At 41.6% G+C, this 13,492-nt stretch overlaps 2 protein-coding genes across 10 annotated transcripts in view; one reads left to right on the top strand and one right to left on the bottom strand.

The window, feature by feature from the left end:
- NHSL1 (NHS like 1) overlaps window positions 1–3,094 on the top strand; it is a 140,752-nt gene extending 137,658 nt beyond the window's left edge. For all 7 annotated transcript variants that reach the window (XM_060272719.1, XM_035108870.2, XM_035108873.2 and 4 more), the window contains one exon: window positions 1,094–3,094. In XM_060272719.1, the coding sequence (XP_060128702.1) occupies window positions 1,094–1,745 (652 nt within the window). In that variant the 3' untranslated portion in view covers window positions 1,746–3,094. The remainder of the gene's footprint in view (window positions 1–1,093) is intronic.
- Window positions 3,095–5,355: 2,261 nt separating this feature from the next.
- On the bottom strand, window positions 5,356–12,441 carry HEBP2 (heme binding protein 2). 3 transcript variants are annotated; one of them, XM_035108876.2, is made up of 5 exons: window positions 12,250–12,441; window positions 11,896–11,971; window positions 8,075–8,210; window positions 7,511–7,691; window positions 5,356–6,196 (listed from the first exon to the last, which is right to left on the bottom strand). In XM_035108876.2, exons 1-5 carry the CDS (start codon window positions 12,336–12,338, stop codon window positions 6,019–6,021), a joined length of 660 nt encoding a protein of 219 aa, XP_034964767.2. In that variant the 5' UTR covers window positions 12,339–12,441; the 3' UTR covers window positions 5,356–6,018. The 3 variants fall into 3 exon arrangements, with proteins under 3 accessions (XP_034964767.2, XP_034964769.1, XP_034964768.2); XM_035108878.2 differs by having other exon boundaries at window positions 12,284–12,437; XM_035108877.2 differs by having other exon boundaries at window positions 12,277–12,436.
- Window positions 12,442–13,492: the final 1,051 nt, after the last annotated feature.

Genomic DNA, 13,492 nt, shown 5'->3' with positions numbered 1-13,492 from the left:
GGGGCACACAAGAGTCCAAGACTCTTGGGTTGAGGTTTCTTCCTTGAGACTGACAAGTGAACATACTGCTCAGTCTTTTCTTCTGAACTGTGAATCTACATAAGGCTTTCTTCAAAAGTGATATTATTTTGTTATCAGTACCATTTTTAAATGTGTTGGAGTGTTTGGGCGGCATTAATATATGATTGGTGTTAACTTGAAAGGAATACCACATGTACTTTACCATCTTTGTTAATCACTTACCAACTCCTTGTTTTATCCTATACACTTTCTGATTTCCCCTGTATACAAATTAATTTGTTGTTTTTAAGGGATGTCCTTTCCCTTCCTTGCAGGTCAATGCTTTTAGATGAAGCTTCATAGTATGTCCTATGTGCTAATTACTTTTGATACAGTAAAATGCTTGTTATGTTCCTAGCTCCCCACAGAGCATGTGGATTTCATTTAGGATTCATTAATTTCACTCCCTTTGGCAATTTCATTTGGAACACCTTGACAAGTATAGCTAGAATATGTTAATTTGAAGGACGCTACTATATTGGAAAGCTGTTTTAATTAAGAAAATACAATTTAGCAAGATTGAAATATTTGCTTTGCAAAATATTAATGGGAAAAGAAATATTGTAACTTGCAAGTAAATTGGATTAATTCCATTCTGTACTGGAGAATACAGTTCAGAACAAGACTCCTGTTATCAGAATGTCACCATTCCTGTTTCTAGTACCCTGTTTCTCATATTTTAAGACATACCCATAAAATAAGCCATAGCAGGATTTTTAAGCATTCGAGGAATATAAGCCATACCCCGAAAATAAGACATAGTGATAGGTGCAGCAGCAATGCCGGCCGTGGCAGGAGGAGGAGGAAAAAAATAAGACATCCCTTGAAAATAAGCCATAGTGTGTTTTTTTGAGGAAAAAATAAATATAAGACATGTCTTATAATATGAGAAACACGGTATCTTCCTACTAATTTCTGTAATAGCTTATATTCATCTGCTTGCTTGTTACAATATCCATATGTGAAACAGGAAAAGCATTGAAGTGAGAGGCTAAAACTGATTTTATGTTTTTCTTCTACATTAAAATCATAGATCCAAAAGGAAAGTCCTTGGCCGCAAAGACTCTGATGATGATCCTACCCGAAATCATTCGCCATCACCCCCTGTTACACCCACTGGTGCTTCTCCAAATCTGGTTTCCCTTAAACAGGCAGGATCAATTCAAAGAAATATTCGCAAAAGTAGCACCAGCAATGACAACTTCAAGGCACTACTGCTTAAAAAAGGGAGCCGTTCAGATACCAGTTCTCGGATGTCAGCAGCAGAGATGCTAAAAAACACAGACCCAAGGTTTCAAAGAGCCAAGGCAGATTCTTCCTGGGACCCTACTGACAATGGCACAAGTTGTTCTCCTACCAAGAGCAGACGGGCCCAGGAAGAATGGGCCAAGAGCGAAGGCCTGATGCCAAGAAGTCTGTCCTTTTCCAGCGCCAGGTACGGCAGGTCTCGAACCCCGCCATCTGCTGCAAGTAGCAAATACAATGTTCGAAACCGGATCCAGAGTAGCCCTATGACTGTTATCAGCGAGGGAGATGTGGAACCATTTGAACCTGCAGAAAGCAGAACTTGTAGGTCTTTAGATGAGGAACAATTTGATGTGTTTGACAGTGATGAAATGGACATTAATGAAGATGTGGGCTCCAGTGAGAACAGTACAACTCACCCAGACTTGATAACTGGTTGATACAAAATTAGTTTAATGAAATATGTATGCCATCAGCTGAAAAAAGGGTGAGGATTAAGAAGGCACTATGATGTCACAGCTTTCGTAAGGTATACAAAATGATCCAGGCTTAGCTACAATTTACTTCGCCAAGCATTTAGAATGTGGTAATTGATGCTACTGTATTGATACTGATGTGGCTCAATGGGATGCGACTTTTAGTTTAAATGGATGCGACTTTTAGTTTAAATGGAACTAAGTCAGATCAGTCCATTAAAGCATTAAAATCCTTTAGATGAAAAAAAAACACTAATATTTTCAGATTCTGGGTTGTGTGTGATTTTTTTTTTTAAGAGTGTAGAAAATTAAAGTAAGCCTACAGAGAAAATGGGGAGCTTCTGTGGTACAGGGTGGCAGCAGCTTTCAAAGTGTTATATTTATGAAACCTAGTAATCTTTTTTGAGCAGGGAATGATAGAATGAAATATGTGGCCTAGTAGTTAACCGTGTTGGCTGTTGTCCCACTGTTTCTTCTAGTTTGTGTAGGGGGTCCTCTGCTGGTCTAACCATGTCATGATAGCATAACAAACAGGCCAACCAGATTCTGAATTACTGTTTTTTAAAAAACACAACAGAAAAGAAGCACTATTGTAATACAGAAGTGACTGCTGTGTGGGCATATTACAGTTCATCTATTGGGTTCTTAAGGGGGAAAAACCTCATAGGTGAATTTGTTTCTTTGAATGGAAATTATGGTGTCCTATAGAAGACCTAAAATAAATGGTTGCCGATTTGTAAAGAAGATGTAGGTAAATCTGGGATGGGGTGAAGCATAATAATAATAATAATAATAATAATAATAAGCAAATGGCCATTAACTTCTCGATTTGAGAGCTTATAATGTATATAACTGCAAATGGTACCCTTTTCTTTTCGATTAAACTGGGAATTACCAGTTTTTCTTATATTTGTCAAAATGGGAAAGTTTTTAAGCAACATATCACTTGGAATGTTGAAACACTTGCAAACTTTTGGTTACCAAAGAATACACTACAATTAGTTTTACTTTTTTGGCTACAGTCAGCATCTCCTTGATATGGGGAAATAAACATAACAATTTAGGAGACTTTGCTTAATTTTACTGAGTCTTTACCAGTGTGTTTATATATATATATATATATATATATATATATATCTTTCTTATTTGTAAAGAATATAACTGATAGCTAAAATATCAGCTGTGATTTTGATCACAGGATTGTTGGGTTTTTTTTGAATAAGTTGCTAGTCTTCTGTTTTTATAATGTTTGTACATAATACAAGTTCTTGAGGTAGCCTTTGCCCTACCAGTGTTGGACATTTTACATTCTTACATTTTTAAAAAAGAAAAAAAACCCTTCCTCTATGTAGATAATTTATTTTGATGAAAAATACTTGACTCTTTTTCTCTCCATCTCTGTTATTTGTTAGTTCTATAAATTTTAGGGGCCTTCACTCAACTCGAGAAGGGGATGGGGACAATCCTGTGACTGCATCAATAAACAAGGCTGCCATTTGTCATCTTGTGGCTAGAGTTAATAATGCAACACTTGAAAATCTGGGGGTGCCATTATATTGAACGCTAGCCTGGCACAGCAAGGGTTTGTAGCAGCCTTGAACGTGAGGAATAGGTAGGTCTGAACACATGCTTATGGTCTTACTAAAGGGGGTGAGAATTGATCAGCCACAAGGAGGCATAGATGGGACTGAGCCTGCTGGTCTCTAACACAGTTTTCCCTTCAAGAGAAGCTTTGTGCAAATATGGTCATTTCCCATTAGGTGTGCCAAATGTTAGACACTCTAGAAAAGGAATGGTATCTCCCCATGTGTAAACTGAGGCCACTGGATCACAGGTATTAGATTTAGTGGATCATGCCCTATATGGTTCCATGACTGAGCCTCCGCTTCCTAAGATGCACAGGCAATACGTTTTTTTCTGCTCTCCTTGCTCAGGGAGGAATTCAGCGTCGTACTCTTCTCATCGCTCCATCAACACAAGCATTTCTGTTTGCCAAACAGGAGGATCCCGCCCCCATCTTTGCACCCCACATACTCTTCTGGGGGGTTCTCCTGATCCTCCAGAGTGGATTGGGGGAGGCATGGGGGAAAGAGGAAGGCCCCATTGAGCTAGCAGGGGCTTCTGCTAGTGTGCTGCATTTGTTGAATCCAGCCCTAAGTGTGTCTAATGGTTGCTTTCAGGGAACTACAGTCGCCCCTCTTCTCTCCTCCAACTCATGTTGTCCTATATGTGCTAAATAAAACATGTCAATTGTTACAAAGTAAGGGGGGAATTGATAAATGAACATTTTTTGCTTCCCAAAGCCTCATGTTTATGGATGCTGGAAAAATACACCATTATGATATTCTCAGAACAAAGAAAACAATTTTTTTTAAAAATTAGTTGTATTTATTAATGACAAATTTTATTGGTGACAATGGGACACATTATTTATATTATTACCACTGAAATAGGCAGCTTTGTAGCATTTCTCTCTGCAGCTGAACAAAGCTGCAGGGATCTGTTGGAGCAGGTGCTAAGAAAACATCCATTGTGTTTTCCATTCATCTGTCACAGCTGCTAATGTAAATAGATTGCACAGACCATTAGCATCTCTCGCATTAGCAGATACATTAACTGTCTTTTTAAAAAAAGCTAAGTGTATAGGAAAGTAACAACATTCAGCCTTTCCTGTTAATTCACACGTTCCCATATCTTTCTAAAGATTGACAGCCCGTCAAATGGTTTCAAGTCCACTTTCAAGCTCATCTATGTGTTCAGTACAAACACAAGGCTTTTCTGGCTAGCGACATTTCAGAGCTTAAAACTTAAATGTGCAAGTAAACACTACCCCTTCATATTATTTTTGATACGTCTTCACGTGTGTCATCTATTTGCTAGGAGTAGCACTACAGTTTAGCAACATCAGTGTCCGTAGTTTTCAGTGTCAATTATTTGATTAACGTTTTGGTTTAAAAAAGTCACACTTTATACAACTTAAAAATTATTAAATAGCACCTTACAAAATTTCATAGGCAAAAAGCCCTCAAAAGCGCAATAACTGAATATTTTAATGTGCTGAAAATTACACAGTTTGTCCATTTAATATAAAGTATTGGAGAATGGGCACCACATGTTGTCTTCCCCATGAAAATATGCCCATGTAAGTGGCTACTCCAGCACCACCCTCCAGCTAACCTATGCTACACCTTCACTGTTGCAACATGGCACATAGGTTTCTATTAAAGATCTTTTGGTGTATCTATAATGTGAGAAGGAACATTAAGGCAGGAATATCAAATTACAATTGGTTGGAGGGCCATTTCCCCCTCCTTTCAAGAGCCTAAAGGCAAAAACTTAAAACTAATGTCAGCATGATCTAAATTAGTCTCAGTTTAGATATCAAAATGGTAAAGGGTTTAAATGATTCCTGTAACTTTGAGAAGTAATATGGATCAAAAAATATTACAAAATATTATTAAAAATATTACAAAGGTTACAGTAAGCCCCCTTTTCCCATTAAAGCATCAGTTTCCTACCCCAGAGTCCGATTCAGTAATTACTGAAGGGGCAACATTGGAGGTCCTAAATGCCCTAGTAATTAGACCATAGAGACCATAACTGTATTACCAGACACCTGAAGAGGCCTGGCTTCCTTTCTTTTGAAATGGGCCCTTTACCTACTGTTTTTAAAAGGCTGCAGTAAAAAGGAACATAGAATCACAGAATTGGAGAGACTGAAGGGACCATGAGGGTAATCTAGTTCAATTTTCTGCAATACAGGAATCTTGTGCCCAACATGTTAGTTAAAATCAGAGATCAGGGCCTGTGCATTCTTACCTTCCCCCACCCTAATCAACTGAGAACTGCTTATGTCTTGTTTCCTCCCCGTGCCTTAGGAGTATGGAATCTGCATAGCAGTGCAGAAGCTATAATGTTCCCATACTGACGTCAGTGGAGTTGAGCCAGCTATAAGGACAAAGAATTAGCCTGCAGAAATAGACAGTTTGGTCACATGTTCACTGTGGTGCATGGCTGCACATGCAGCCACACTATAGCAACCTATACAGCCATCTTACATTTTTGTAAACCACTTAGAAGTTTTATTACAATCAAGTTATATATAAAGATTGTGAAACAAGTATTATATTGGCACTGATAGATATTAAGGCAATGGGCTAAGTAGGAAAATATTAGGAAATATATTTGGTTAAGGACACTTATGGTTATTAAGGCTATAATCTGAATTGTTGAGGTTTTAGCTTTTCCTGATAAGCCAAACTTCATTATGTCTGTTCAGCAATTTAAATGGACTATCATAGCCAGCAGTATAATAGACCTTTTCTTGAAAAGTTTTTCCATCCCGCTTTAGACTTTCAGCAAGTGCCAGTATTTCATCCTGGTTCTTTTTCGCATTGGCAAATCCTCCAAAAGATCTGTTGAGAACAAAAACAACAACAACAACAAAGTATTCTGTATGTGTTGAGACTACTGTTTTATATTCTTAGAACACCTGTACATGTGTGATAGACAAATGTAGGCAAGCCACATGGAATCAACACTCGTAAACCAGTATTAGTAAAATATATGCCCCAGAAAAGCAATTTTTCTACCTACCATGGTCCAAATGAGTGATTTCATTTATATGTAACTACATTTATGCTGAGGAAACAGGAATCGTTTCCATTTCATTGCAGAGGGATTCAGAGATTCTTGCTCTGCAGCATTCTGAAAACTGCTCTGTAGCAACTGCTCAATCTCCTTCTACAGGCAGGGATAGCAGTAACTTATATGGCCTGCATTGTGGGAACATGGGGAACTCTACAAGCCACTTCACATGCATGGATAGATCCCATGATAATGCCACTGAGCTTGAATTAGGGCAGTAATTTCTTGGACACACTGTTCGTGTGAACACAGCAGGTTATGATTTTAATAACTAGTGTCTCAAAAAATCACTGCAGTTCTTTTGGAACCTGGGCCAGGATGGAGCACCTACATGAAGGCACCAGTTCATTCATATATATATATATATATATATATATATATATATATATATATATAAATATATGTGTGTGTGTGTGTGTGTGTGTGTGTGTGTGTCGCCCATCACAGTGCCGCCACCCATCACAGTGCCGCCTCATAATGCAGACATTGATTTCGAAGGCTTTTGTAGAACCTATCAGTATATATTAAAAAACAGCTTTTAAGATCACAGCCACTGTATATGTGAGCAAGAACACGCAGGCCCCAGTTTTGAGATCACTTTTAAGGGAAAGAAGAATGATAAGGCACTGGAGAAAGCTCTTGTTTACACAAATGCATTTCACCAGGACTATTGTGTGGCTCGCCTGAAAACCAGTTTGGATTTTTAAAGCTCCACAAAGCCGTAAGAACTGTAGCAAAAATATTAATGGGGAAAATGGCTCATATTCACCATTAAAGCATCCAAGAATGTTTATTAAACTTCTAATTTCAGCAGTTTTGCTTTCCAGTTTCTTCTGCCCCACCACCACCTATATCTGCACCTTCATGAAACACATAAAACCTTGACAAAATACAGTTACCACAAGGTGGCAGTCAAACTTAGCAGACATTTTCCAAGATAAATTTAAAAAATGGTGTTGATCACACAGAGATAGTCTTGGGGTTGATGGGAGTTACGGTTCAGCCGGCATGGCCCAATGGCTAGGGAAAGTGGAAGCTGTATTTCTCCACACCTGGTGCGGGTTATAGACACACATGCTTACCTGACAAACACAGTAATTGCTGGCCTCATTTCAATGAAGACATCTGCCTCTGATGGCTTAGGTGGATTTGCCTGGTGTTGAGGTGGCACGTAAAAAGAGACGGTTGTTGTGGACTCACAGAATGGGCCAGCGCCTGGCTGCACATAGCATGTCACTGGAGCTGTCATGTCTATCTTTACTCCTGCAAGAGGCAAGATATGACTAGCTACATCAAAGCAAACAAAAGGATGGATGGAATAAAACAGGAATAGATTGCAAAGATTCCAAGGGGGTATGAAGGAAGCAAGAGCATCTCTAATCCACACCAGAGTGACCAGGACTTCAACTAGAAATAAGGCTGAACTAGATGACATCACCTATGCTTTCCAACACTAAAATTAATGTTGGGTTTTTAGTTACAAATTTGGATTCTCTCCTTTACTATTTCTCACATTCCCCCACCAAAAAGACACACCTGAGGTATATTTTCAAGAAGAAGATGAAGAATGTATGCTTAGTGTTTTGTCTCCCGCCAAAGGGAAGTAGATTTCAAGGGAAACACAAGTAGAGCAAAAAACACCTTACCTTTTTCGTTCTTGCCCTTAATATAATTAAAGAGCTTAGTAAAACCAGTATTGATAGCTGAATCCCAGTCCACAGTTTTAACAGATGTGCAAACCCATTTGGCTGGTTCATACTGTCGAATTTCATAATCAGAAGCCTTAAGGAAAAAAAAACATGGGAGACAAATCAAGACTTGTTACTTGGTAATTTTCATACAATAAACTGCATAATTATTAAACTCTTTAAAAGGAAAGTAGGAACAGCAAGAACAGCAATGAAAAACGAGTAAATGAAATTGTGCTCCCTATTGCCTCTAGACCAGGGGTTGTCAGCCTGGTCCCTACCGCCCACTAGTGGGTGTTTCAGGATTCTAGGTGGGCAGTAGGGGGTTCTATGGCACAAACTGAATCCTTCCATCGAGCACTGGTGGGCGGTAAGGAAATTTTACCATCAAGAAAGATGCATGAGTGGGTGTTAGGTATAAAAAGGTTGACTAAACCTAGACAGCATCTTAAAAAGCAGAGACGATCACCTTGTCGACAAAGGTCCGTATAGTTAAAGCTGCTTATAGTTATAGTAGTGATGTATGGAAGTGAGAGCTGGACCATAAAGAAGGCTGATCGCCGAAGAATTGATGCTTTCGAATTATGGTGCTGGAGGAGACTCGAGCAGGCATCCCCAAGCTGCAGCCCTCCAGATGTTTTGGCCTACAACTCCCATGATCCCTAGCTAAGAGGACCAGTGGTCAGGGATGATGGGAATTGTAGTCCAAAACATCTGGAGGGCCAAAGTTTGGGGATGCCTGCTCTTGAGAGTCCCATGGACTGCAAGAAGATCAAACCTATCCATTCTGAAGGAAATCAGCCCTGAGTGCTCACTGGAAGGACAGATCCTGAAGCTGAGGCTCCAATATTTTGGCCACCTCATAAGAGAAGACTCCCTGGAAAAGACCCTGATATTGGGAAAGATGGAGGGCACAAGGAGAAGGGGATGACAGAAGACGAGATGGTTGGACAGTGTTCTCGAAGCTACCAACATGAGTCTGACCAAACTGCGGGAAGCAGTGGAAGACAAGAGTGCCTGGTGTGCTCTGGTCCACGGGGTCACGAAGAGTCGGACATGACTAAAAGACTAAACAACAACAACCCCTGCTCTAGACAGAGGAAATGCCTATCACAATGCATATTGTGATATAACAGGGCTGTGAATTGTTACAAAAACAGACAACCAATCTCTTTCCTCAATTTTATCTCACTAGTGGCATTTACCATTGCTATTCTGCAAACTGATCCCATTTGCTACTGCTTCTATTTTCATGAATAGTAGTAATAGGAGGTTGCCACCCAGAGCAACTGAATTGGGGGGGGGGGGCTGATTAACTTTTTCATCTCTGGTCAGTTTCCCTTTCAAAATGGCCTTCCTGCTGTTTTTTCAACTAAATAGTGAAAGCTCACTGTTCTCCATGATGGAAAAGCAGCTCGTAGAAGACCATTTTTGAGTGGCGAAATTATCACTAGCCCCAGGCACTGTTAACTCCAGATAATCAAGTCATCTTTAAGTGTCCCAGGTTCTTTATTTAAAAAAACGTATTGTCTTGTCCCAGGGTGGTTGTGAGAATAAAATGGACAGTGGGAGAACTATGTTTGCCGCCTTGGAGGAAATATGGTATATATAGAGTAGTAAATAAATGAAATATGTATGTATATTTGGGGGCAGGAGAGGCCACAGAGCTTAGCAGCATTGAGAAATAAGGAAGATGGTGGCTGCAACAGTGACTGCAACCACTTCACCCCCAACACTATAAAGGAAAGCACTGGGCCCACCAGCACAGCTGCTGAAGAACTTTGTAAGTCTTTGAAGACTTTTCTGCTGCAGCATCATGGTAAGCAACATGGTAATGCCAGGTTCAGTCCTTAAGTGTATTTGGGCAGGAGGGGGAGGAATAAATGTGCCACAGAGTTTTTTCTTCATCCATCTTGCTGGAAGACCACAATCTGCTTGACTGTTTGGGTTGCCACTGGCAGTTTTGCATGGCAATCAATGGTTTGAAGAAAAAGGGAAGCAGTAATCAGGGAGCCTGGAGGAGAACCAGCTGCCCCTTAACAGGTGGGGCTCCCTTAATGCAACAGTTGCCCTCCTGGTATGTCTTAAGGGGACCAATGACAAATCCTGGAGAATATTTACTTATTTATATCCCACATTTTCCCCTAAGGTTTTCCCTGCTCCTTAATTACTTCCCACAACAGTCCTGTGAGGGAGGTTAGGCCGAGAGGCAGTGACTGACCCAAGGTCACACAGTGAGCTTCACGGGGTGAGTGGAGATTTGAATCCTGGTCTAAAATTTGTTTGAAGTATAGGCACTCTGCCTTTTTGTGACAGAGTCTTTGAGGTAGTTTATAAAACCACTAACAATTAATCAAAATCAAAATCAAAATTCATCCAGCCCAGTAAAAGAAATAGCAGAAGCAACATGGTAATTTGGGAAATCCCCTGAAAGCATCTAAAAAAACAAGAGCATGTGCCAGCTGAACATTTCTTAACACTCAGCTCCCCCCCCATACCCCCCACGACCCCATTTCTCCTGAATAGGGAGGGTGGGGAGCTACTGCCTTGCACTCTCAGATCTTTTAAATACATAGCAAGGCCCCTGCAGAGGGAAGAGGGTTCCGTTGTTCTTCACCCCAGCAGTCTTCCCCCTCCCCAACCCCAGCTGATTTTCTTTTTTAAAAAAAGTTGGGAGAAATGTTACATGAGCTTGTTTACTTTGGCAATAAGGAACTGCTCCTGCTAATGTTGCAATACTCAATCAGCTGATCAACTTGAGAATAGGATCCAAATATCTGGCCAGGTATCAGTATGTAAGTGCTAGCTTTCGTCTCACAGCACCTTATCATGCATTTCTCCCTCTTTGCTTTCCTAGCCCACTGTTTTCCAGCTTCAAAGGCTGAAGACCACACAGTTAGAAGGATTATAAACCAAAGTTCACAATCTTTTGTCCTAGAAGAGCTCAGCATTAAAATTTGTTTCTGAACAGATATATTTCCTGGAGCCACTGATGATTAAACATGTTAAGAACTTTTAAACCTGCAACATTTAACATTTTTAAAATGTATTTGTAAAGATTTATTTTTACCAAGAAAAAATACATGGTGGACTGAGATGAACGATTTCCTAACATTAAATCTTCAGAAATGATTGCAGTATGTAGCTATGTTAACAGAGTTCAAACTTCAGGTTCTCTCAGTAATGCAAGGTTTTCCTTAACCAATGATATAGATTTAAATAGCAATCTGAAGGTATTTTCAAAAATAGTAGGTTAATCAAACTCATTTACTCAACCACAGTACCTCTTAACTTTGCTTTCAAAGCACTCCTTGTGCATTTAAAAAAAACACCTTTACATCCACTTACTACATATGTCAATACATAGACAAAATGTGGAGTCAGCAGTGAGGGGCTTAGGATAATACCCAGAGGAGGGGGCAATGGTATATTAAATTATGCCTGTTGGATGTTTTCATGTTATTTTCCCTGGGATACTTGCATTAGTGCTTGCATCTTCCAGTGAAGTCTGGCTGAACACAAAATTTAGACTTTTGGGCAACAGTAATATTTCCAGCAGCAATAGGGAACTCTCATATGTAATGAACCCCTGCTTAGGTGTCTGCCACTCGATCACATATTTAGTCAAGCACTTTGTGTTTAGGACTCCGCTCAGGACCGCGTGTATGTATGCACAGGTGCAAATCTCTTCCCCTTCCACTTACTGAACGCGATCAAGGATTAAGCGGAAAGTCACCTTCCAGTCATTAAAAAACAAAACAACCATAAACGCTGGTCACCTGGTTTGGCAGTGCTGTCCATTTGGGCATCTCCAGCCCAGTAGAGAAGAGGGCTTGTTTTATAGTCTTCAGCATCCTGGGTGGAGAAAAGGAACGACGTTAGAGCTTCCCTTCCCCATCCTGCATGTGCACCTGCACAGCTCTTCCCTCAGAGCCGGTCCTGTTGTATTCAACGGGGTATGCAGAAAGGCAACTGGTGCAAACATTTCCCCCGCTATGGAAATGTATTGCAAGAAGCTGCGCCTAGTATTTTTATTTTTTTAGGCGCAGCTTCCCTAAAGCAGATCGCAACCTCCCCCCCCCAAAAAAAAACCCTCGTTGCCCTTTCAAATCCCCCCGCCGCATCCCCTCTACCCATATTCCCCTTCGCTCTCGGCTCGCCTCCTGCCTTGTCTCTTCCTCGCTCTGCTTGCATAAAGCCCCTGCGCCTTGTGTAACAACATTTCAGGCGACGCTCTCCGTGGCGTCGGAAACACCCAGGGCGGGGAGGGGAGGCGGCCTGGGACATGATGCTTGCAAAGGAGAGGAGCAAACAACCCCCCCCCCCACGCAGCTCTTGCAAAGTTGTGAGGAAGAGCCGCTGACGGCATTGGGGGGGGCACTTGGCCGCCTTTCCAGCCAGCCTACGGGAGGCGTCCGGATTGGCTGCCCTCAAAGGAGCAGCTCCGCACGTGTGAGAGGGTGCGCCCGCGGGCGGGTGGGAGGCGACTCGAGGAGCGAAAGGGGCGGTGGCTGTTTTGCTCGCGACGGCGGTGGGCGGGAAACGGGCGCGCGCTCCCCCTCGCCCTGCAGTGCCGCTTGGTGTCAGATGCTGCTTGTTGTGCTGGCTGGCTGGCCCCCAAGCTCTGGGGAATGCGGGAGTGAGCTAATGGCAGATTGTCATATGCCTCAAGCTGGAGGAGGGGAAGGGGGGGGGGCGCCCGAGATGACAAGGGCTCTTTGAAAGCCGAAGGCATTCGCGCGTCTTTGCTCTCTTTTCCTCCCACTCCCAACTTTGCGAGGAGTGCATCGCCCCCTTTAGGAGCGCAGATGTGCCCCCCCCCCCGCGTACTATAGAATGCGCGGGGGCGCCTTGCTGGCTCGTGTTCCTCCGCATATTCTCATATTCTGAGGCTCCTCTGTGAGGAAAGTGGCCCCTAGAAGCAGAAACGCGGGCGAAACTTCTGGTGCTCGAGTTGCTCTCGGAGAGCGACCCGCATATTAAATGTTTTCAGTCTGAGAAGCAGCACCGACAAGTGTTTTGTGGATTGCAGACCAAATAGTTTAAGTTTTCAACACCCTCTCTTAAAATGCAAAGGGAACATGTGCCCCTCCTGCAGAATTGCATTTTGGGGGGTGGGGGTGGCGAGAAGCAAAATATACATTCAAAGTTCCCTGACTCATTTAGGGATGAACACCATCTCCACATGCTAGGAATGTTCTCCATAGCAAAAATGGACCGGAGCCAGTTATTTACATTGGTTGCTTTCTAGAAATGAAATGGTTGAATTGAAGCTGGTAGCTCCAGGTAAGTAAGAAAAGTATTAGCAACAATGGAGATGTGGAAAAAATAAACTAATTTGTGGCATTGCGAAATCACCAACTGTCCCTGTTGCGA

Source organism: Zootoca vivipara, chromosome 3 (genome assembly GCF_963506605.1).
Source record: "Zootoca vivipara chromosome 3, rZooViv1.1, whole genome shotgun sequence".
NCBI classification, from domain to species: domain Eukaryota; kingdom Metazoa; phylum Chordata; class Lepidosauria; order Squamata; family Lacertidae; genus Zootoca; species Zootoca vivipara.
This window is presented reverse-complemented; position numbering and strand designations above follow the sequence as displayed.

What these genes read in the sequence shown, in the direction of transcription:
- HEBP2 (XM_035108876.2), bottom strand. Translation starts at nt 12,338, where the DNA reads ATGTTGTTACACAAGGCGCAGGGGCTTTATGCAAGCAGAGCGAGGAAG. An exon ending in TAAGGGCAAGAACGAAAAAG is followed by an intron (nt 7,692 to 8,074) that starts GTAAGGTGTTTT and finishes TGCCTCTTGCAG; the next exon opens with GAGTAAAGATAGACATGACA. An exon ending in GCAATTACTGTGTTTGTCAG is followed by an intron (nt 6,197 to 7,510) that starts GTAAGCATGTGT and finishes TGTTCTCAACAG; the next exon opens with ATCTTTTGGAGGATTTGCCA.